The sequence below is a fragment of the Lithohypha guttulata genome (genome assembly GCF_036872675.1).
Source record: "Lithohypha guttulata strain CCFEE 5908 chromosome Unknown scaffold_1, whole genome shotgun sequence".
In the NCBI taxonomy this organism is placed as follows: Eukaryota; Fungi; Ascomycota; class Eurotiomycetes; order Chaetothyriales; family Trichomeriaceae; genus Lithohypha; species Lithohypha guttulata.
This window is the reverse complement of record NW_027042750.1, coordinates 3,712,238-3,727,390: the sequence shown is the minus strand read 5'-3', so window position 1 is coordinate 3,727,390 and position 15,153 is coordinate 3,712,238. Positions and strand designations below refer to the sequence as shown.

At 49.0% G+C, this 15,153-nt stretch overlaps 5 protein-coding genes across 5 annotated transcripts; 4 read left to right on the top strand and 1 right to left on the bottom strand.

Moving 5' to 3' along the window:
- Window positions 1–60: 60 nt before the first annotated feature.
- CDC7 (Cell division control protein 7) lies at window positions 61–1,858 on the top strand (the record flags this gene model as incomplete). The annotated part of the gene is made up of 2 exons (XM_064895744.1): window positions 61–601; window positions 651–1,858. 2 exons carry the CDS (start codon window positions 61–63, stop codon window positions 1,856–1,858), a joined length of 1,749 nt encoding a protein of 582 aa, XP_064758431.1.
- A 494-nt stretch (window positions 1,859–2,352) lies between these two features.
- On the top strand, window positions 2,353–3,174 carry LTR64_001362 (uncharacterized protein; the record flags this gene model as incomplete). Its single annotated transcript, XM_064895743.1, has 1 exon — window positions 2,353–3,174. The coding sequence occupies one exon, from the start codon at window positions 2,353–2,355 to the stop codon at window positions 3,172–3,174; it is 822 nt and encodes a 273-aa protein (XP_064758430.1).
- A 2,110-nt stretch (window positions 3,175–5,284) lies between these two features.
- Window positions 5,285–6,826, top strand: TFB2 (RNA polymerase II transcription factor B 52 kDa subunit; the record flags this gene model as incomplete). Its single annotated transcript, XM_064895742.1, has 2 exons — window positions 5,285–6,714; window positions 6,781–6,826. The coding sequence occupies 2 exons, from the start codon at window positions 5,285–5,287 to the stop codon at window positions 6,824–6,826; spliced, it is 1,476 nt and encodes a 491-aa protein (XP_064758429.1).
- Window positions 6,827–7,584: 758 nt separating this feature from the next.
- On the bottom strand, window positions 7,585–8,456 carry RPN12 (regulatory particle non-ATPase; the record flags this gene model as incomplete). The annotated part of the gene is made up of 2 exons (XM_064895741.1): window positions 7,585–7,851; window positions 7,899–8,456. 2 exons carry the CDS (start codon window positions 8,454–8,456, stop codon window positions 7,585–7,587), a joined length of 825 nt encoding a protein of 274 aa, XP_064758428.1.
- A 3,028-nt stretch (window positions 8,457–11,484) lies between these two features.
- On the top strand, window positions 11,485–14,496 carry SEC24 (COPII subunit; the record flags this gene model as incomplete). The annotated part of the gene is made up of 4 exons (XM_064895740.1): window positions 11,485–12,078; window positions 12,124–14,042; window positions 14,130–14,324; window positions 14,379–14,496. 4 exons carry the CDS (start codon window positions 11,485–11,487, stop codon window positions 14,494–14,496), a joined length of 2,826 nt encoding a protein of 941 aa, XP_064758427.1.
- Window positions 14,497–15,153: the final 657 nt, after the last annotated feature.

Sequence of the window (15,153 nt, the reverse complement as noted above, 5' to 3'; positions counted from 1 at the left end):
GGCTAACGTTATGAGTGAATGTTTATTTTTGCTCAAAGTGTACTAGAGCGAGCCAGGGTGATGGCTGTGGGCAAGCCTGCGACTCGTACCGGCGGATACGGCCAGATCGTGGCCAATCTGCCAAACGGACGCAGAGGCCATAAACAAAGTATACTTCAGGGTGTTCTTCGTAATGCTGGTCGTTGCCTCCTAGAGCGAAAGAAGCCCGACGAGGAAGGAGAGCTCGAGCTATCGTCAACACCAACGAAGGCGCGACGCGATCGACAAGCACCAGCAACAGCAGCGTCAGTAGTGCCTGACACAGTATATCCAGCAGCACACCGCTCCGTCAAGAGGACATGCTTCGATATGGGCTACAATGACATTGCTATTCACGAAGATAATAGTGCAACTGAGTCAGTGTCACAACGTCTGCAGCAACCGGAATATCAGATCATGACAGAGGTGGACGACAATGCTCAGTACTCGGGCGCAGATGACGATGACGACGATGGAAGTGAAGACGAAGTCGACGAGACAGTGGCTGAGGACATGCAAAAGTTGGAGGAGAATTTTACAGGCATCTCAGAAAAGTATAGACTAATTAACCGCATCGGCGAGGGTATGCTTGTCCTACCTGAAACACCCGTCCACTTCCTGACACTTTGCAGGTACCTTCTCGACCGTGTATAAAGCCGAGCAACTCGGCCTCTCTCTAGAAGACGATGCCGAGAATCAGAACCAGGAGGCTGAATTCGGTATGCCGCTCACGAGGAAACGAAAACACCCTGACCCGAACCGATCTCGATTCGTTGCCCTAAAAAAGATCTATGTCACATCCTCACCCAGTCGCATTCTCAATGAGCTTGAACTACTCTACGAACTCCGAAATTGCCCTCATATCTGTCCTCTGTTGACAGCTTTCAGACATCTAGACCAGGTCGTTGCTGTCTTGCCTTATTTCCGCCACCTCGACTTTCGATTGTACTATCGCGAATTCTTGACCAACGATCTACGGCACTACTTTCTGAGCTTGTTTAGTGGACTGGCTTACGTGCACAAGGCGGGCATTATACACAGAGACATCAAACCCACAAACTTCCTATACGATCACAGCAAGAAGCAGGGCGTACTGGTCGATTTTGGTCTGGCAGAAAGACAAGGCACGGATTGGCAACCATGTCTATGTCAGAGAACCAAGGAAGAGCGGAGAGAGCGCTTTCTGACTTCTTATGCCGTCCAACATCTGCAGAGCCAGCCAGATCTGTTGTCTGGAGGCTATCCGAAGAACGATGCTCGGCCTAGTCGTCGCGCAAATAGAGCCGGTACCAGAGGCTTTCGAGCCCCCGAGGTCCTACTCAAATGCACTGCCCAGACAACCAAGATTGATATATGGTCGGTTGGTGTCATTCTCTTGACTCTGTTGGGTCGCCGATTTCCTTTCTTCAACAGCGCAGATGATATTGACGCCATGATCGAGATAGCCTCCATCTTTGGCAAGAAGAAGATGCAAGGCGTCGCTGCCATGCACGGCTCTGTCTTCGAGACAAACATCGAGACCATCGGCGAAAAAGGCTTTACTCTTGAGAAGATTGTGCTCTGGGCTAGCTGCCGAGAGAAGACCGACGATGCCCTTCATATTGGTGAGGCTCAAGCTGTCAATCTGTTGGCAGGTCTGCTCGAGCTTGACCCTCACAAGAGACTGAGCGCAAGGCAAGCTCTAGAGCACGAATTCTTTACAAATCCTATAGAGGACGAGGAGGAGCGCATCGAGCGAGAAGAGCAAGAGCAGAATGAGAGAGAGTACGAATTGCACTTGCAAGAAAAGGCTCGCAGGAAGGCAGCTCGCGCAGCACGATTGAAAGCTGTTTCCGCATGATGCGAAGCCTGAGTCGGTCTGTTTATTGAACTGTTTGTACTATTAGCGAATGATACCCTAGCAGGCGGACGGTTATGGTTGCTGTTGGTACGGTCAGTTTTTACTCCGAGTGCTTTATCTTATCGCATGTGCTTGGGCGTGTGTACTATATCTCGTCACGACTCAGAAATCTATCAGTATCTCGATCAGGTACAAGCTGAAATCATTCAACTGTGCCTACTCAATACAATCACAGGTTTGTAATTGGATGATCCTCTACTTCAAAAATATAAACAAATCGCGTAAGAGACGCGTATATTGTCATCGCGTTACACAAGAAATGCACTTTTTATTCCATTCACCACCTCAACGTCCTTGATCTCAGGAGAGCTTGGTTCAAAGACAGTGTTGCATTTAGCTTCTTATTCCGTGGCTCTCACATGATTCCAACATCCGGTGCGGCTCGATATGCAAGCATTAGAACGCAACTTGTATCCAGCATATATCTTAGAAGTATGTCGACCACATCGCAAGCACCTAAACCTCCTCGAAGGTTCGCACCATTGAGTGCCTCATCGTCCCAAGTTCACGATGCGCCAAGACTCCGAGGGATTGTTTTCGATATGGACGGCACCCTCTGCTTACCTCAAAACTACATGTTTAAAGAAATGCGCTCAAAGCTCGGCATACCGAAATCCGTAGATATTCTCGAGCACATCCTGAGTCTTTCCGACAAACCAGATGACTCGAGCTCATCGTCATCGCCACGGTCACGAGCTCAAGAAGCTATCAAGGACATCGAGCGTGAAGCCATGGACCGTCAACAACCTCAACCCGGCCTTAACGAATTGATCACATATCTAGCTAAAAACAATCTACGTATTTCACTGTGTACGCGAAACTTCGAATTACCTGTAAAACATCTATTGGAGAAATTCGTCAATGAAGATGCACGTTCACACTTTCACCCGTTGGTCACGAGGGAGGCACAGGGCATACAGCCGAAGCCAAGTCCAGAGGGGATCTGGGCGTGTGTACATGCATGGGATAATGAGATAGAAGACGCTATTAAGTCGAGGGAGGCTTTGCAGGAGTATCTTGGGAGCACATCTGAGCAGGACAAGGTCAAATCATGTGAAGGTGTGATTATGGTTGGAGACAGCGTTGATGATATTGAGGCTGGGGCACGAGCAGGAGCTGCGACTGTGTTGCTTGTGAATGAGGAGAACAAGCACTTGCTGGAAGCGACGGAGTGGCCGAGACGTGTTGATTTGAGTATATCGAGGTTGGATGAGCTTGCTGATGTGCTTGAGAAGGGCTTTTGTGGGAGGGATTGAATTTACAGCTGATCCGCATCAACGCAGGGTACGACATGCAGTCTCTTGTTCGCAATACCGATAGCAAGCTTGTTCCCAAATCGCACGAGACTCATCCTCGAAGTTGTTGTCCACTACCACAACACGGCTCAACGCAGCTATCTAGGACACAGAGGCTGGATAGAGGCCATAAGTCACTACATCTATATACAAGCGAGGCACCAGCGTCTTTGTGTCGCCCAATTTTTAATAAGCAGGAGCATGTCGGAAGAGCTAGCTGATCAAGGTCGGAAATCCACATTCCCCGCGGCGTTAGCAGGGCCAGACAAGTTAAGTACCAAGCTCAAGAGAAAGAAAAACAGAGTCTTCGTGACTAAGTGAGGCCAATAACAAGGAAAGGGACTTTTACCAAAGCAGGACACCAACGTCGTGGTCAGGTCAGCGAGCTACTATTGCACGTGGGATCTAACGGAGCGATCAATGCCACCGCAATAGGTAACGTCATGCTCCAGGTAAACTTTGGGCCAAGCAACTGCCACAGCTGCTGCTGCCAATGACAACCCTTGGAGTGAACGTTTTGTGGCACAAAGTTCTCGGCTATGAAGCTTATTCTAAGCCTTTGACTGCTGGGAAAACGTCTTCTTTTTGATTGGCATTTCCATCTCGTTACACTCACTTGTTTGCTTACGCGTCATTTTGTCATGTGTAAATTTAATCAACGTTTAGTCTGACCATTCGAACCAAAAGGTCAAACTGGTGCTTACTATTCACGCTCTGTGGGTTACGCCACGTCCTTTACGCAGCTCGCACGCTTAGCATTACGGCGTATTCCGGAACAGCCAAGCTCAATTCTCCTGCTGCAATTTTGGCAAGTTACGAGTGCTTGGTATACATAAGGACTCAAAAGTCCTCCTTCTCATCATGGCACTAGGAGATCTGGCCGATGCGACCACATTGAAACATACGTCAACTTTATCGACTGCAGGAGCACGACGACAACCAAAGATGGGGAAAGAAGTCAGTTCAACGGTAAGTTTGAGTGCTTCACGTTGCGGTTTTGGGATGCGAGAACATGTTGAGGGCAGAGCTTCTCTCCTGTCTGTGGTGACATTGTGTGCTGGCTGGGGAAGGGGTTCGAGAGAAAAGCTGTACCTGCGCAATCATACTGCAATCCTGCGTGCTTCACAAGCTGATGCGTTGCACGATGGAATACAAAAGGCTCCCGCTGTCGCAAATTGGACCCCTCCAAGGTGTTTTGCTCTGTACTAACAGGTACTGCGTCTAGTCCGATATCTGCCTCTACTTCTTGGCACTCTTCTTGCCACCACTGGCTGTATTTTTCAAAACTGGTTGCAACGCAGACTTCTTCATCAACATCTGCTTGTCGATACTTGGCTGGATTCCAGGCGTCATTCGTACGTTTCCTCTCTGAAGGTCCAAACAGGAACGCCAAGCTGACTGGTTTACAGATGCCTGGTATGTCATCTCGAAACGGAGGACAGTGTATGTTGAGCCTGTGAGGTATTGATGAACAAAACATATGAGGTGACTTGGAAGCAGTTTGATTTATCCAGGTCCCTGGTAGTGAGAGTATTGACCTAAATCGGTCGTTTGAATTGGAAGTCTGTTCACTTTTGAAGATCAATGCAAGGTGTTTGGGAATATGTAGTACAAACAATGGCATGTTTCGAGGATTGGCAAGGGCGCCATGATGGAAAAACGAGCCTCGAACATCACAATCGAGATGTTATCCTACAAAATGTACCTTTGCGGTGGCTCAAATCGAGTCACGCAAGCCTGCCCAGGTTACTTTTGATAGGAAAGAATAAATTTAGAATGATTTCAAGCTTGAGAAAACCAATATGAGACAATATCACTTCGGCAGTTCGTGAGATATTGTCATCGAGTTAGTAACACATCCAGGGCTACGAGATGCCTGCAAACTTGGCAATGAATGCCTGATTGACGCCTGAACCGACTTTCTCAGGCGCTATTCAACTCTATCTCAGATCACCCATTCTCGAAGTCGTTATGCAATCTTTTAGGGTCGTTTGCGACATCTATCTGATTCTCTTGATGACTTGACGCAAAGTGTTCGCCCTCTGGGCTTCAACAGTCACCTTTCATCGACATGGTGGAACCCACGCGATCATGGGAATATCTCGAAGGGTTACGTGGCGTTGAACTGCACAAGCTCTACAAGAGTCCTCCAAGCGCATTAGCAGTATTTCGAAAAGTGTTATCTGGTTTGGCCAAGCACTTTGTCATGTCGATGCTCTATTCACCCCGGCCAACGACCCTGTCCGAACTTGAGCTGATGGTAAAAGCCAGCCACAGTAGAGACAGGCATGAGGCTATTGAGCAGCTGCGACGTTACCACATCGTCAAAGACGTGAATTCCAAGGCTAGCAAGGCGATCGTACTAGTTCCAGCTTTTGCTACATCACTGCGCCGAATTTTGAGCGGTGGAGGTTCTGAATATTCCTTCGGTCGTGTCACCCATCCTCCAAAAGCCGAGTCCGTTACTGTCGAAGACTTGGACAACTTTGCTCGTATGCGATGGGAGGGCATTCTGGGTTATACCGTCGGATCTCAAGCTCTTGCGCAGTTGCAGGAGCCTGAAGATGAGTTGCCTCCACCCGATTCGAGTGTCATCGAACTCCTCAAAATTGGCCATCTTGTCGAAGTTTCAGGCACAGTCTCGCGAGGTCAGCGGACTCAAGTCACCAAAGAAGGATTTGCATTTGTTCTCAAGGATGTGAACACGCAGATATGGGAACTTCTATTCCTGTTTGTAGAGAATGCTGAACGTCTTGAACTCGAAAAAATTGAGATTCTTTCGTTCATTTTCTTCGTTGCCTCACTCGAGCTCGGGCTTGCCTACACGACCGAGTCGTTTTCATCTTCACAAATACTGATGCTTGGACACCTGCTCAACCTTGGCATTGTCTATCAACCAGATGAAGAAGCACAGTTCTTCTACCCAACGCGACTGGCAACCACACTCACATCCTCGAGTAGCACAGCGTTGACCGCCGCGTCGCAAACACTAGGATCCTCGCTACAGTCGAACAGCGTTCTATCAGCCGCTCATAGCACGAGCCCGCACCAAACACCAGGATCAGGCTTCATCATCATCGAAACCAATTTTCGCCTCTATGCGTATACCTCTTCACCTCTACAAATCGCACTACTCTCCACCTTCGTCTACCTCCGCTCCCGCCATCCAAACATGGTAACCGGCAAACTCACAAAACAATCCGTACAAAAAGCAATCCAACAAGGCATCACAGCCGAACAGCTCTGCGCCTACCTCTCCAGCCACGCCCATCCCGTCATGCGCCGAACCGCAGCAGCAGAATGGGCTCGAAAACAAGCACGGCGAATAGCAGCTGCTGACGACACAGAGGCGAATGAAGAAGACGACAAGTTCACGGTCATACCCCAGACTATTCTCGACCAGATCAGGTTGTGGCAGATGGAGCGGGATCGAATCATGTCTACGCCTGGGTTTTACTTGCATCAGTTTGTGAGCCAGGCGGAGTATCTGGATGCTTGTCGGTATGCTGATGAGACGGGTGTTTTAGTATGGAAGGATGACAAAAAGCGGTGTTTCTTTGTGAGTAGGTTGGAGGGTGTGAAGGCGTTTTTGTCGGAGAAGAGTAATAGGTAGATTGGTACGGCAAGGCAAAACTCTTCTAAAATCTGGTTTGGGCGCTGTGGAAGTGCTTAAACCTCAACAATCGTCGCTAGTAAGAGCATACAAGACACAGCATAAGCACAAAGGAATCCTCCTTCGCTCACAAGGCTCGTCGTATATTGCTCGTCTCTTTCTCCCAGAACGAATGCCTTCTTCACATTACCTCGAAGACTGGCATGTCCTGTCGACTACCGGCTTTGCAAGAGCTTGCCACGCTGAGCCCGGTATCTCAGTGACCTTCCAGGGAGGAACCAGTAGCGAATGGCTTTGCCTTTCTGCTTCATGTTCGGGTTCAACTGCAAGCAACTCATTCAATAGATCATCCCTATTTAGCGTGGAAATGATCTTCGAAGAGCTCGAGCGATAGAGAGTGCTCGGCAACGGAATGGAGACGATTACCAGGACCACAGGCGTGCGGTGGTTTGTTGCATAAGGAAGACCACTACTGCTACAGTATAACTTAAGTGAGGGAGGTTGCTGTCATTGTTGTTACCTGAACCACTTCGCGGTTTGGCGTGTCTCTGGCTTGAGAAACTGCGGCCGAAACATTCGTTATGCATAGGCATTTTACCGCAACACAGGCCGACCGTCTTCAGAATCAACACCGGACTCGAGGCTGATCATGTGCCACTTCTGTCTACTGACATCAAGTCAGAATGCACAAGCATATAACACCGCCAAAGACTCCTTCGCTATGCTTCTTGACGATCGTTCGCTGTATGTAGATGCACCTAGACAATAGATTCCAGGTCTTTTGCATATTGTACCATATGACTAATAACCTCTTTCTGATCACCTTCTTGTCCCTTCTTCTCCTCAGGTAAACCTGGAAAGTGTATCCGTCCCTCCTCTAAACTCCATCCTTGCTCCTGTGCAAATTCGGATACGGCACCTTCCGAGTCGAGGAAGAGGAGGTTCTTTGCCGACGCAATAGACAGTGAAGGATATGATCGCGCTGCACACGAAGCAATTTCGGATCTGATTGTGTGAACGAGGATCTAAAATAGTCAGCCACTGTCAATCTCGCACAGCGAGTGCAACATACCTCTGAGAACAAAGCAAATTCTTCCCCAGGCACATCTCTACCATTGGTCTTGCGCCACACTTGATCATAGCTACCCTCCATCAGGCTCCTCTCCAGGTCGACAGGGTACTTGATGTATATGTCATCCTCCACTGACTTCCCGCCATTGATTCCTTCCGACACGATCAAGCTCTCTAGCAGGGTGTGGAAACCAGCATAGTCACCCTGACTCAACAGCAGGAGCAAATACAGTCCTGTCACCTGTGACTTGTTCGGCGAAGGAGAAGACTGCAGGCCCGAGAACTCGTAGAAAGGCTGTAATTGAGAGTAATATCGAACGAAGGAGTCTGGATCGCGTCTGCGTATAGCCAAAAGTGCCCCAACTTCTAGCACTGATCTTGCTGTCTTTAGTTGTCCTACTGGGACGCCCTCACTTGGTACTAGAGAATTCTGCTGTAACAGTATCAATTTGGCTTTCTGTAGTTGTGCTTGAGCGCCTGCTGCGTCTTTCCTTGCCAGACATTGTTGTAGATTGTGTTGTACTTGTTCCAGCGAGATCCCTCCAACTGCTGAAGGCATGGTGGTTTTTGTGCTCAAGGACTTGTCAGCTCGGTTGCACTGACTGAGAAGTCTGCGGTCTGGCACAATCTCGTAGTTCTTTGAAGTACTGATCTTCTTTGAAAAAGGGTGTAAAATAGGTCTGTAGGTGCTTAGATGAGTGCTGGTACAGCATGCGTGCGCGGTGCAATTGCCTGTCACTGACGCAGTTTCGGCGGCAACAAGGCTGAACTTAGCCTTGTTCACCATAGTTCCTTCCATGCCTTCTTCCTTGCCGATCCTCTTCTCTCTCTCCGTACTCTTCACGAGTGCTGGTCCATCGCTCGACGTTGTTTTTTTTACAGTAGCCTCGACTTTATGTCTTCTAGGAAGATCAATGCTAGCATCTGTTACACGTGCTCTCTTTCAGAAATATCTATCGCAGCATGGCGAATCGTCGCTAACAATCGATCTTTCCTTTCTAACTACTAATGCGACGCTGAGCCTTGAGACTTGCCCCAAGTTACCTATTCATCGGCGTCATCGAAATGCTAACCAGCTGATACTAAGGTTATCGGGCTCGAAGTATACACGACCAATGCTGAAATCATATTGAATTTAAGGCAGGCCAACTGCTCGGATTACTTACATGTTTCGTCTGCACTACGACTACTCAGTGTGAATAGCATCAAGGTCTCGATAGCGCTACAGAACGGGCCCGAAGGGAAGAATCAAATCCGGAATCACACAGCTCCTGAGACCGTTGGTATATGCTCCAGCTCTACAGAAGAAGGGTTTCCGTACAATGTGGTGATTGCTATTGAGATTTTTGCTCGAGGATCAAAGTACTGTCTAATAGGTGTCGAGACTCACGACAAAACATCACCAAAACACTACAGCTTTTGCTGTCGAGAAAGTTCCACAGCTCAGTCAATGGATCGTGCCACTAACGTTGACAAGTTGCGATATGCGTGCGTAATGTACCTAGAATAACTTGAACGCCTTCTCAATTCGATGATGACATGCCCACAAGCCTAAATGAAGCCAGGGGACCCACGAGGCATTGTTGACGATCTCTAGGGCTTTTGGTCTCGCGATTGTGCCTGAAATGTTGCAAAAGCACGAGCTCGACCAAGCGCCAATCTGTTTCAGGTCGAATTTCGCGAGATGTAAAAGTGGGACTAGTGGCCAAGCGATAATGAAGCCTCACAAGCTTAAGCTTAAGCTCGGGGTTTTGTGCGAGCCATATCCAATTCACTAGGTCCTTTCGAGGCATCTTCGCGAAGACAATAATAGAAGGTAACAAAACGAGATGTCGAGGTGTACTTATAACGGTCAATGTGACCACTGGATTTCCAAGCATGTTGTGACGAGACAACAGAACAACAGAATTAACCTCGACATCTGCAACCACCTGAACCTCACCTCCGATTGTGACTTCATTGTGAAGAGACATTATTCGATAGCACTTCCAGATGCCTACTGCCAGTGAGGTTCTCGAGATCGTCGAGATCGTATACTTTGCACCAGCTCTGCCAGTCTCACTCTATGTGTGCTTCCGACATGGGTTCAGCAGAGAAACTGGCTGGATCTTCCTTCCACTGCTCTGCGCTATCCGTATCGCTGGAGCTGCAACTGCCATCGCTGCGAATAGGAACCCAACTACAGGACTGGTCACGGCAGCTTTCGTGCTAGCTAGTATTGGCTCGACGTTCCTGGTAGCAGGCCTATCAGCAATTGTCAACAGAATAGAAACGGGGTCACAACAATCACATCTGCCAGCCCGAGTCAGGAGATACCTTCAGATCATTGGTCTGCTGGCTATCGTACTGGGCAGCTATGGTGGTAGTGAAGTGGCTTCCTCAGATCCGGAAACACAAAGTAGCGGTTATACCTATGTCAAGGTCGCTATCCTCCTTGTCTTGGTGCAATACCTAGCCTCTATGTTCATTCTGTCCTGCTCCGCGAGGCACATACGAGCTGTCAAGGACTCCGACAGGAAGCTGTTCTTCGCAGCTTGTGCGGCTTCCCCACTTGTGCTGATAAGAATTATCTACTCGACCTGCGTGGCATTTGAGCCAACTTCGACGACCTTCAGCCTCAGGTCAACCACAGTCACAGTTGTTGTAGTAAGAGCACTCCTAGCCGTCACTATGGAGATCGTCGCAGCTACAATCCTGCTTCTCGGCGGAATGTTAGCACCGAAAATGATAAGAGCAGAGCAGCCATTGGTGGACGACCCGAAAGACGAATACATTCCACGTGTATCGAACATTCAGAATAGCGAAGCTCGATAAGAACCACAAGCTAAGGCTTGAGACGACATATGGTTGGGAGCTTGACCCCACGAAGAAGCATACTTGGTCCAAATCATCAAGCACTAGTAGAGTAGTGCATGCGGTAGTGTGCTGTTGAGGCGTCGAGATGATGCGGTGGAGAGAAAGGCCGCCTATGCCAACAACAACATATAAGAGTCTTCACAGTCTAGATTAGCAGCTTGAATTGATAATTTATGCAGATTCACATTTCCGAGATGAAACCATCACATTGGCGTTAATCGGTCACAATAATGAAGTAAAATAGTAGATACGCAGAGATAGATACTGTAAGGAGGCGAGCGCAACGCAAAGCAGGCCCTTGGGCGCTCTCTTCAAGCTTGAAGTTAAATCTGTGTCTGTAATCTGTAGAACGACGATGGTAGTGAACTTCCCATTCACATGCCGAGCTTGACCAACTCATCACGTGACACGACGATAGCGGAGCCACAAGAGTGTTCTTGGTGGAATTGACACAATGGCCGTACCAGCCTGGAGACGTGGTGAGGACAGCTTGACAAGTTATTAGCCTGCATCGTGAGGACTGTACCTCCAAAAAGCGAAGTACGATCTGCTGTCACCGAAGTCTCGTCTTTTATGGCTTGAAGCATGCTGATATTACTACCATAAATTGACATCCCTCTGCTCTCCGCCATTCTTTAAGACTCTGCATACAGAGGGCATTCTCAGTAAAAGAGGACCAGGTCAAAGTCTGCATTTCCACGTACACTTCCGACCACCGTGAACTGGCAAGCATGTCGCAGTATCCTCAACAGGCGCCTCAGGATGGCTATGCGCAGCAACCACAGCAGCAACAAGACTATCAAGATTACGAGGCTACCTCCCCACCTGGCGTAGGTCCCGGTCCTGCTCCTGGTCCTGCACTTGGCCGTAAGAAGAGGCGTGATTACGCGGGACAAGCATACGAGTTTGGAGCTGGAGGAAATGCTGCAGCCACGCCTGCAGGGCAGGGTGCTCCTGTAAGCGGATATTCGTTACAGCAAGATGCTGCAGGCTACCCACAGGGAGGGTACGCGCAAAACCCAGCAGCCGTGCAACCTACTCCGACTCCAATGTATGGTGGTCAAGATGCTGGGGTAGGAGGTTACCAACCACCAGGACCACAGTATCCTATGCAGCCAGCGCAGCAGCCAGTCGCCGGCCTGACCCAGCAATTCGGTCAGATGGACATGTCGCAGAAGCCACAGCCACAACAGCAGCCTCAACCTCAGCAGCAAGCAGGAAGGCCACCTGTGTTGAATCAACTGTATCCCACAGATCTGCAAAATCAGCCTCTGAATGTGGCCGAACTCGACTATCCTCCTCCACCTGCGATTTTACCTGCCAACGTAAGTCCATATGCTCTACTGATTTTATCCACTAACATCGAGCAGACGTCCGTTACGCCGTCGCCTTACGCCAATTGCCCTCCAAAATACGTCCGATCGACCCTCAATGCTGTACCTACCACACATTCGTTGCTCAAGAAGTCCAAACTGCCCTTTGCTCTCGTTATCCAACCATACACATCTCTCCATGACGCAGAAGACCCAATACCAGTTGTTCCAGATCAGGTCATTAGTCGATGTCGAAGATGTCGTTCATACATCAACCCATTCGTGACCTTTCTTGACCACGGTCACAGGTGGAGATGCAACATGTGCAACCTGACAAACGATGTCCCACAGGCCTTCGACTGGGATCCCGCAGCACAGAAGTCAATGGACAGGTGGCAGCGTCCTGACTTGAATCATGCAGTGGTTGAGTTCATCGCACCACAAGAGTACATGGTCCGACCACCACAACCGCTGGTGTACCTCTTCTTGATCGACGTCAGCTATGCTAGTGTTACCAGTGGATTACTGGCAACGACAGCAAGGACAATAAAAGAGTCATTAGACAGGATACCCAACGCCGACCGAAGGACAAGAATGGGCTTCGTTGCTGTTGACTCCAGTCTGCATTTCTTCAATATTCCCAGGGATGGCACGGAAAATGCTGATACCAAGATGCTCGTGGTTTCGGACTTGGAGGAAGCATTCCTGCCAACTCCACAGGATCTACTGGTGACTCTGGTCGAATGCAGAGAGAACATCGAGAACTTCCTTGACAAGTTACAGGAAATGTTCCAGAATACTCAGAATGGTGCTTCAGCTATGGGTTCTGCTCTCAGAGCCGGTCACAAACTCATCTCACCTGTTGGTGGTAAGATGACTGTGGTGACTGCATCGTTGCCAAATGTTGGGCACGGCAAGCTTGAGATGCGTGAGGACAAGAAGTTACTCGGCACCTCAAAAGAAAGCAGTCTTCTCACGACCGGTAACAGCTTCTACAAGAGCTTTGCTGTGGAGTGCTCGAAGCAGCAAGTGTCTGTTGATATGTTCCTCTTCTCCTCACAGTACCAAGACGTCGCCTCTCTCAGCAATCTACCACGCTACACAGGTGGACAAACATGGTTCTATCCAGGCTGGAATGCTGCGAGAGAGGATGACGCTATGAAATTCGCTAAGGAGTTCTCCGACTACTTATCAGCTGAGATCGGTCTTGAAGCTGTACTTCGTGTGCGAGCCACGACAGGATTGCGCATGAACACCTTCTATGGCAATTTTTTCAACCGCTCGTCCGATCTCTGCGCCTTCCCAGCTTTCCCAAGAGATCAGTGCTACGTTGTTGAAGTCGCTATCGATGAGACCATTACCAAGCCAGTTGTCTGCATGCAGACTGCGGTCCTGCACACCACCTGCAACGGTGAAAGACGGATTCGTGTGATGACGTTAGCTCTACCTACCACACAATCGTTGAGCGATGTTTACGCAAGTGCTGACCAGCAAGCAATCACAACATACTACTCCCACCGTGCTGTCGAACGAGTCCTTAATAGTGGTCTGGACTCGGCACGTGACCTTGCTCAAAATAAGCTTATCGAGCTTCTGTCCACGTACAAGAAGGAGCTTGCTGGTGGTAGCATGGGCGGTGCTTCTGGCCTACAGTTCCCTGCGAACATGCGCGCACTGCCTGTACTCTTCTTGGGCTTGATGAAAAATCTTGGACTACGAAAGTCCAGTCAAATTCCCTCCGATATGCGCTCCGCGGCCCTGGATCTGCTCTCCACCCTGCCATTGCCTCTCTTGATTCAGTACATTTACCCGAAAATGTTCTCACTACATGACATGCTCGATGATGTTGGCACGCCAGACCCCAACACCGGTGAGATCGTTCTCCCACCACCACAATCTCTTGAGTCCTCAAAGCTTGTACCTTATGGGTTGTACTTGATTGATGATGGACAGACCCAATTCCTTTGGGTCGGAAGGTTAGTTTCATCTCGGACTGCATTGCCTGTTCAGCTTGCCTAGCATGATCCGGCGATGTGTTCAAGTACAATACTAACATCTTACAGAGAATCGGTTCCTCAACTTATCCTAGATGTATTCGGAGTACCGGACAAAAGTCAATTGAAGGTCGGCAAGCAGCGTCTCCCCGAGCTCGATAACGACTTCAACGAGCGTGTACGCGCTGTAGTTGCGAAGAGCAAGGACCATAGGGCAAAGGGTGTGGGCAGTATTACGGTGCCACATCTTTATGTCGTCAAAGAGTGCGTAACGTCCGTTTCTTGTACCACGTATGAACAGACTAACAATTTCTATAGGGATGGTGAGCCTGGGTTGAAGTTGTGGGCTCAAACCATGCTGGTCGAGGACAGAGCAGATCAAATGCCAAGCTATATCCAGTTCATGAACGAGTGCAGGTCGAAACTAGCCTCCTAAGGCGACGAACCAAGTTTAGTGTTGCAGCCAAAGTGTCGGCGCTTTGTCTTAACTACTCGATCATGCTCAAACGGCTTGATGGTAACGTGATCGCCACCTCGATGTTGGACAGACCAAACAACGATGCAAATACCACAAACAATACGTATAGAGGACAAGCAACTAGAGATTCAGACAGGGAGATTGGTCTATCTCTCAAGAAACTGTCGGAGTCTTTGACAATCAGATGATATACGAGTATGTGTTAGGATTCGAGCACGGACGACCATGCTCGACAGACTTGTTGAAGCAGGAAAGACGCCGATATAGGTTACGCAAGACTCTGCAGGTATACTCGCACGGGCTGCTGGTCATTTCACTTGTCGCTCGAGCATGCCGCCAGCTGCGATGCCGTTTGGAGCAGAGCGCTATCGGTCCATGCAAAACGAAGGAGACACGTGATGATGCGGCAGCCAACGAGCACCACATACGTATTATCATCTAGACAGTTCTCATTCATCTCTACCACTAGCAATAATCCACTGAAATAGGCAGTCATTGTACCATACGCGGAAGCATCCCGTGTTCAAATGAAAGCCACTGCCGTATTGGTGAGAGTATTTACTCATCGATCCACAATTCGAGCGACTGCAAAGCAAAAGAATATGTTGTCCAAAC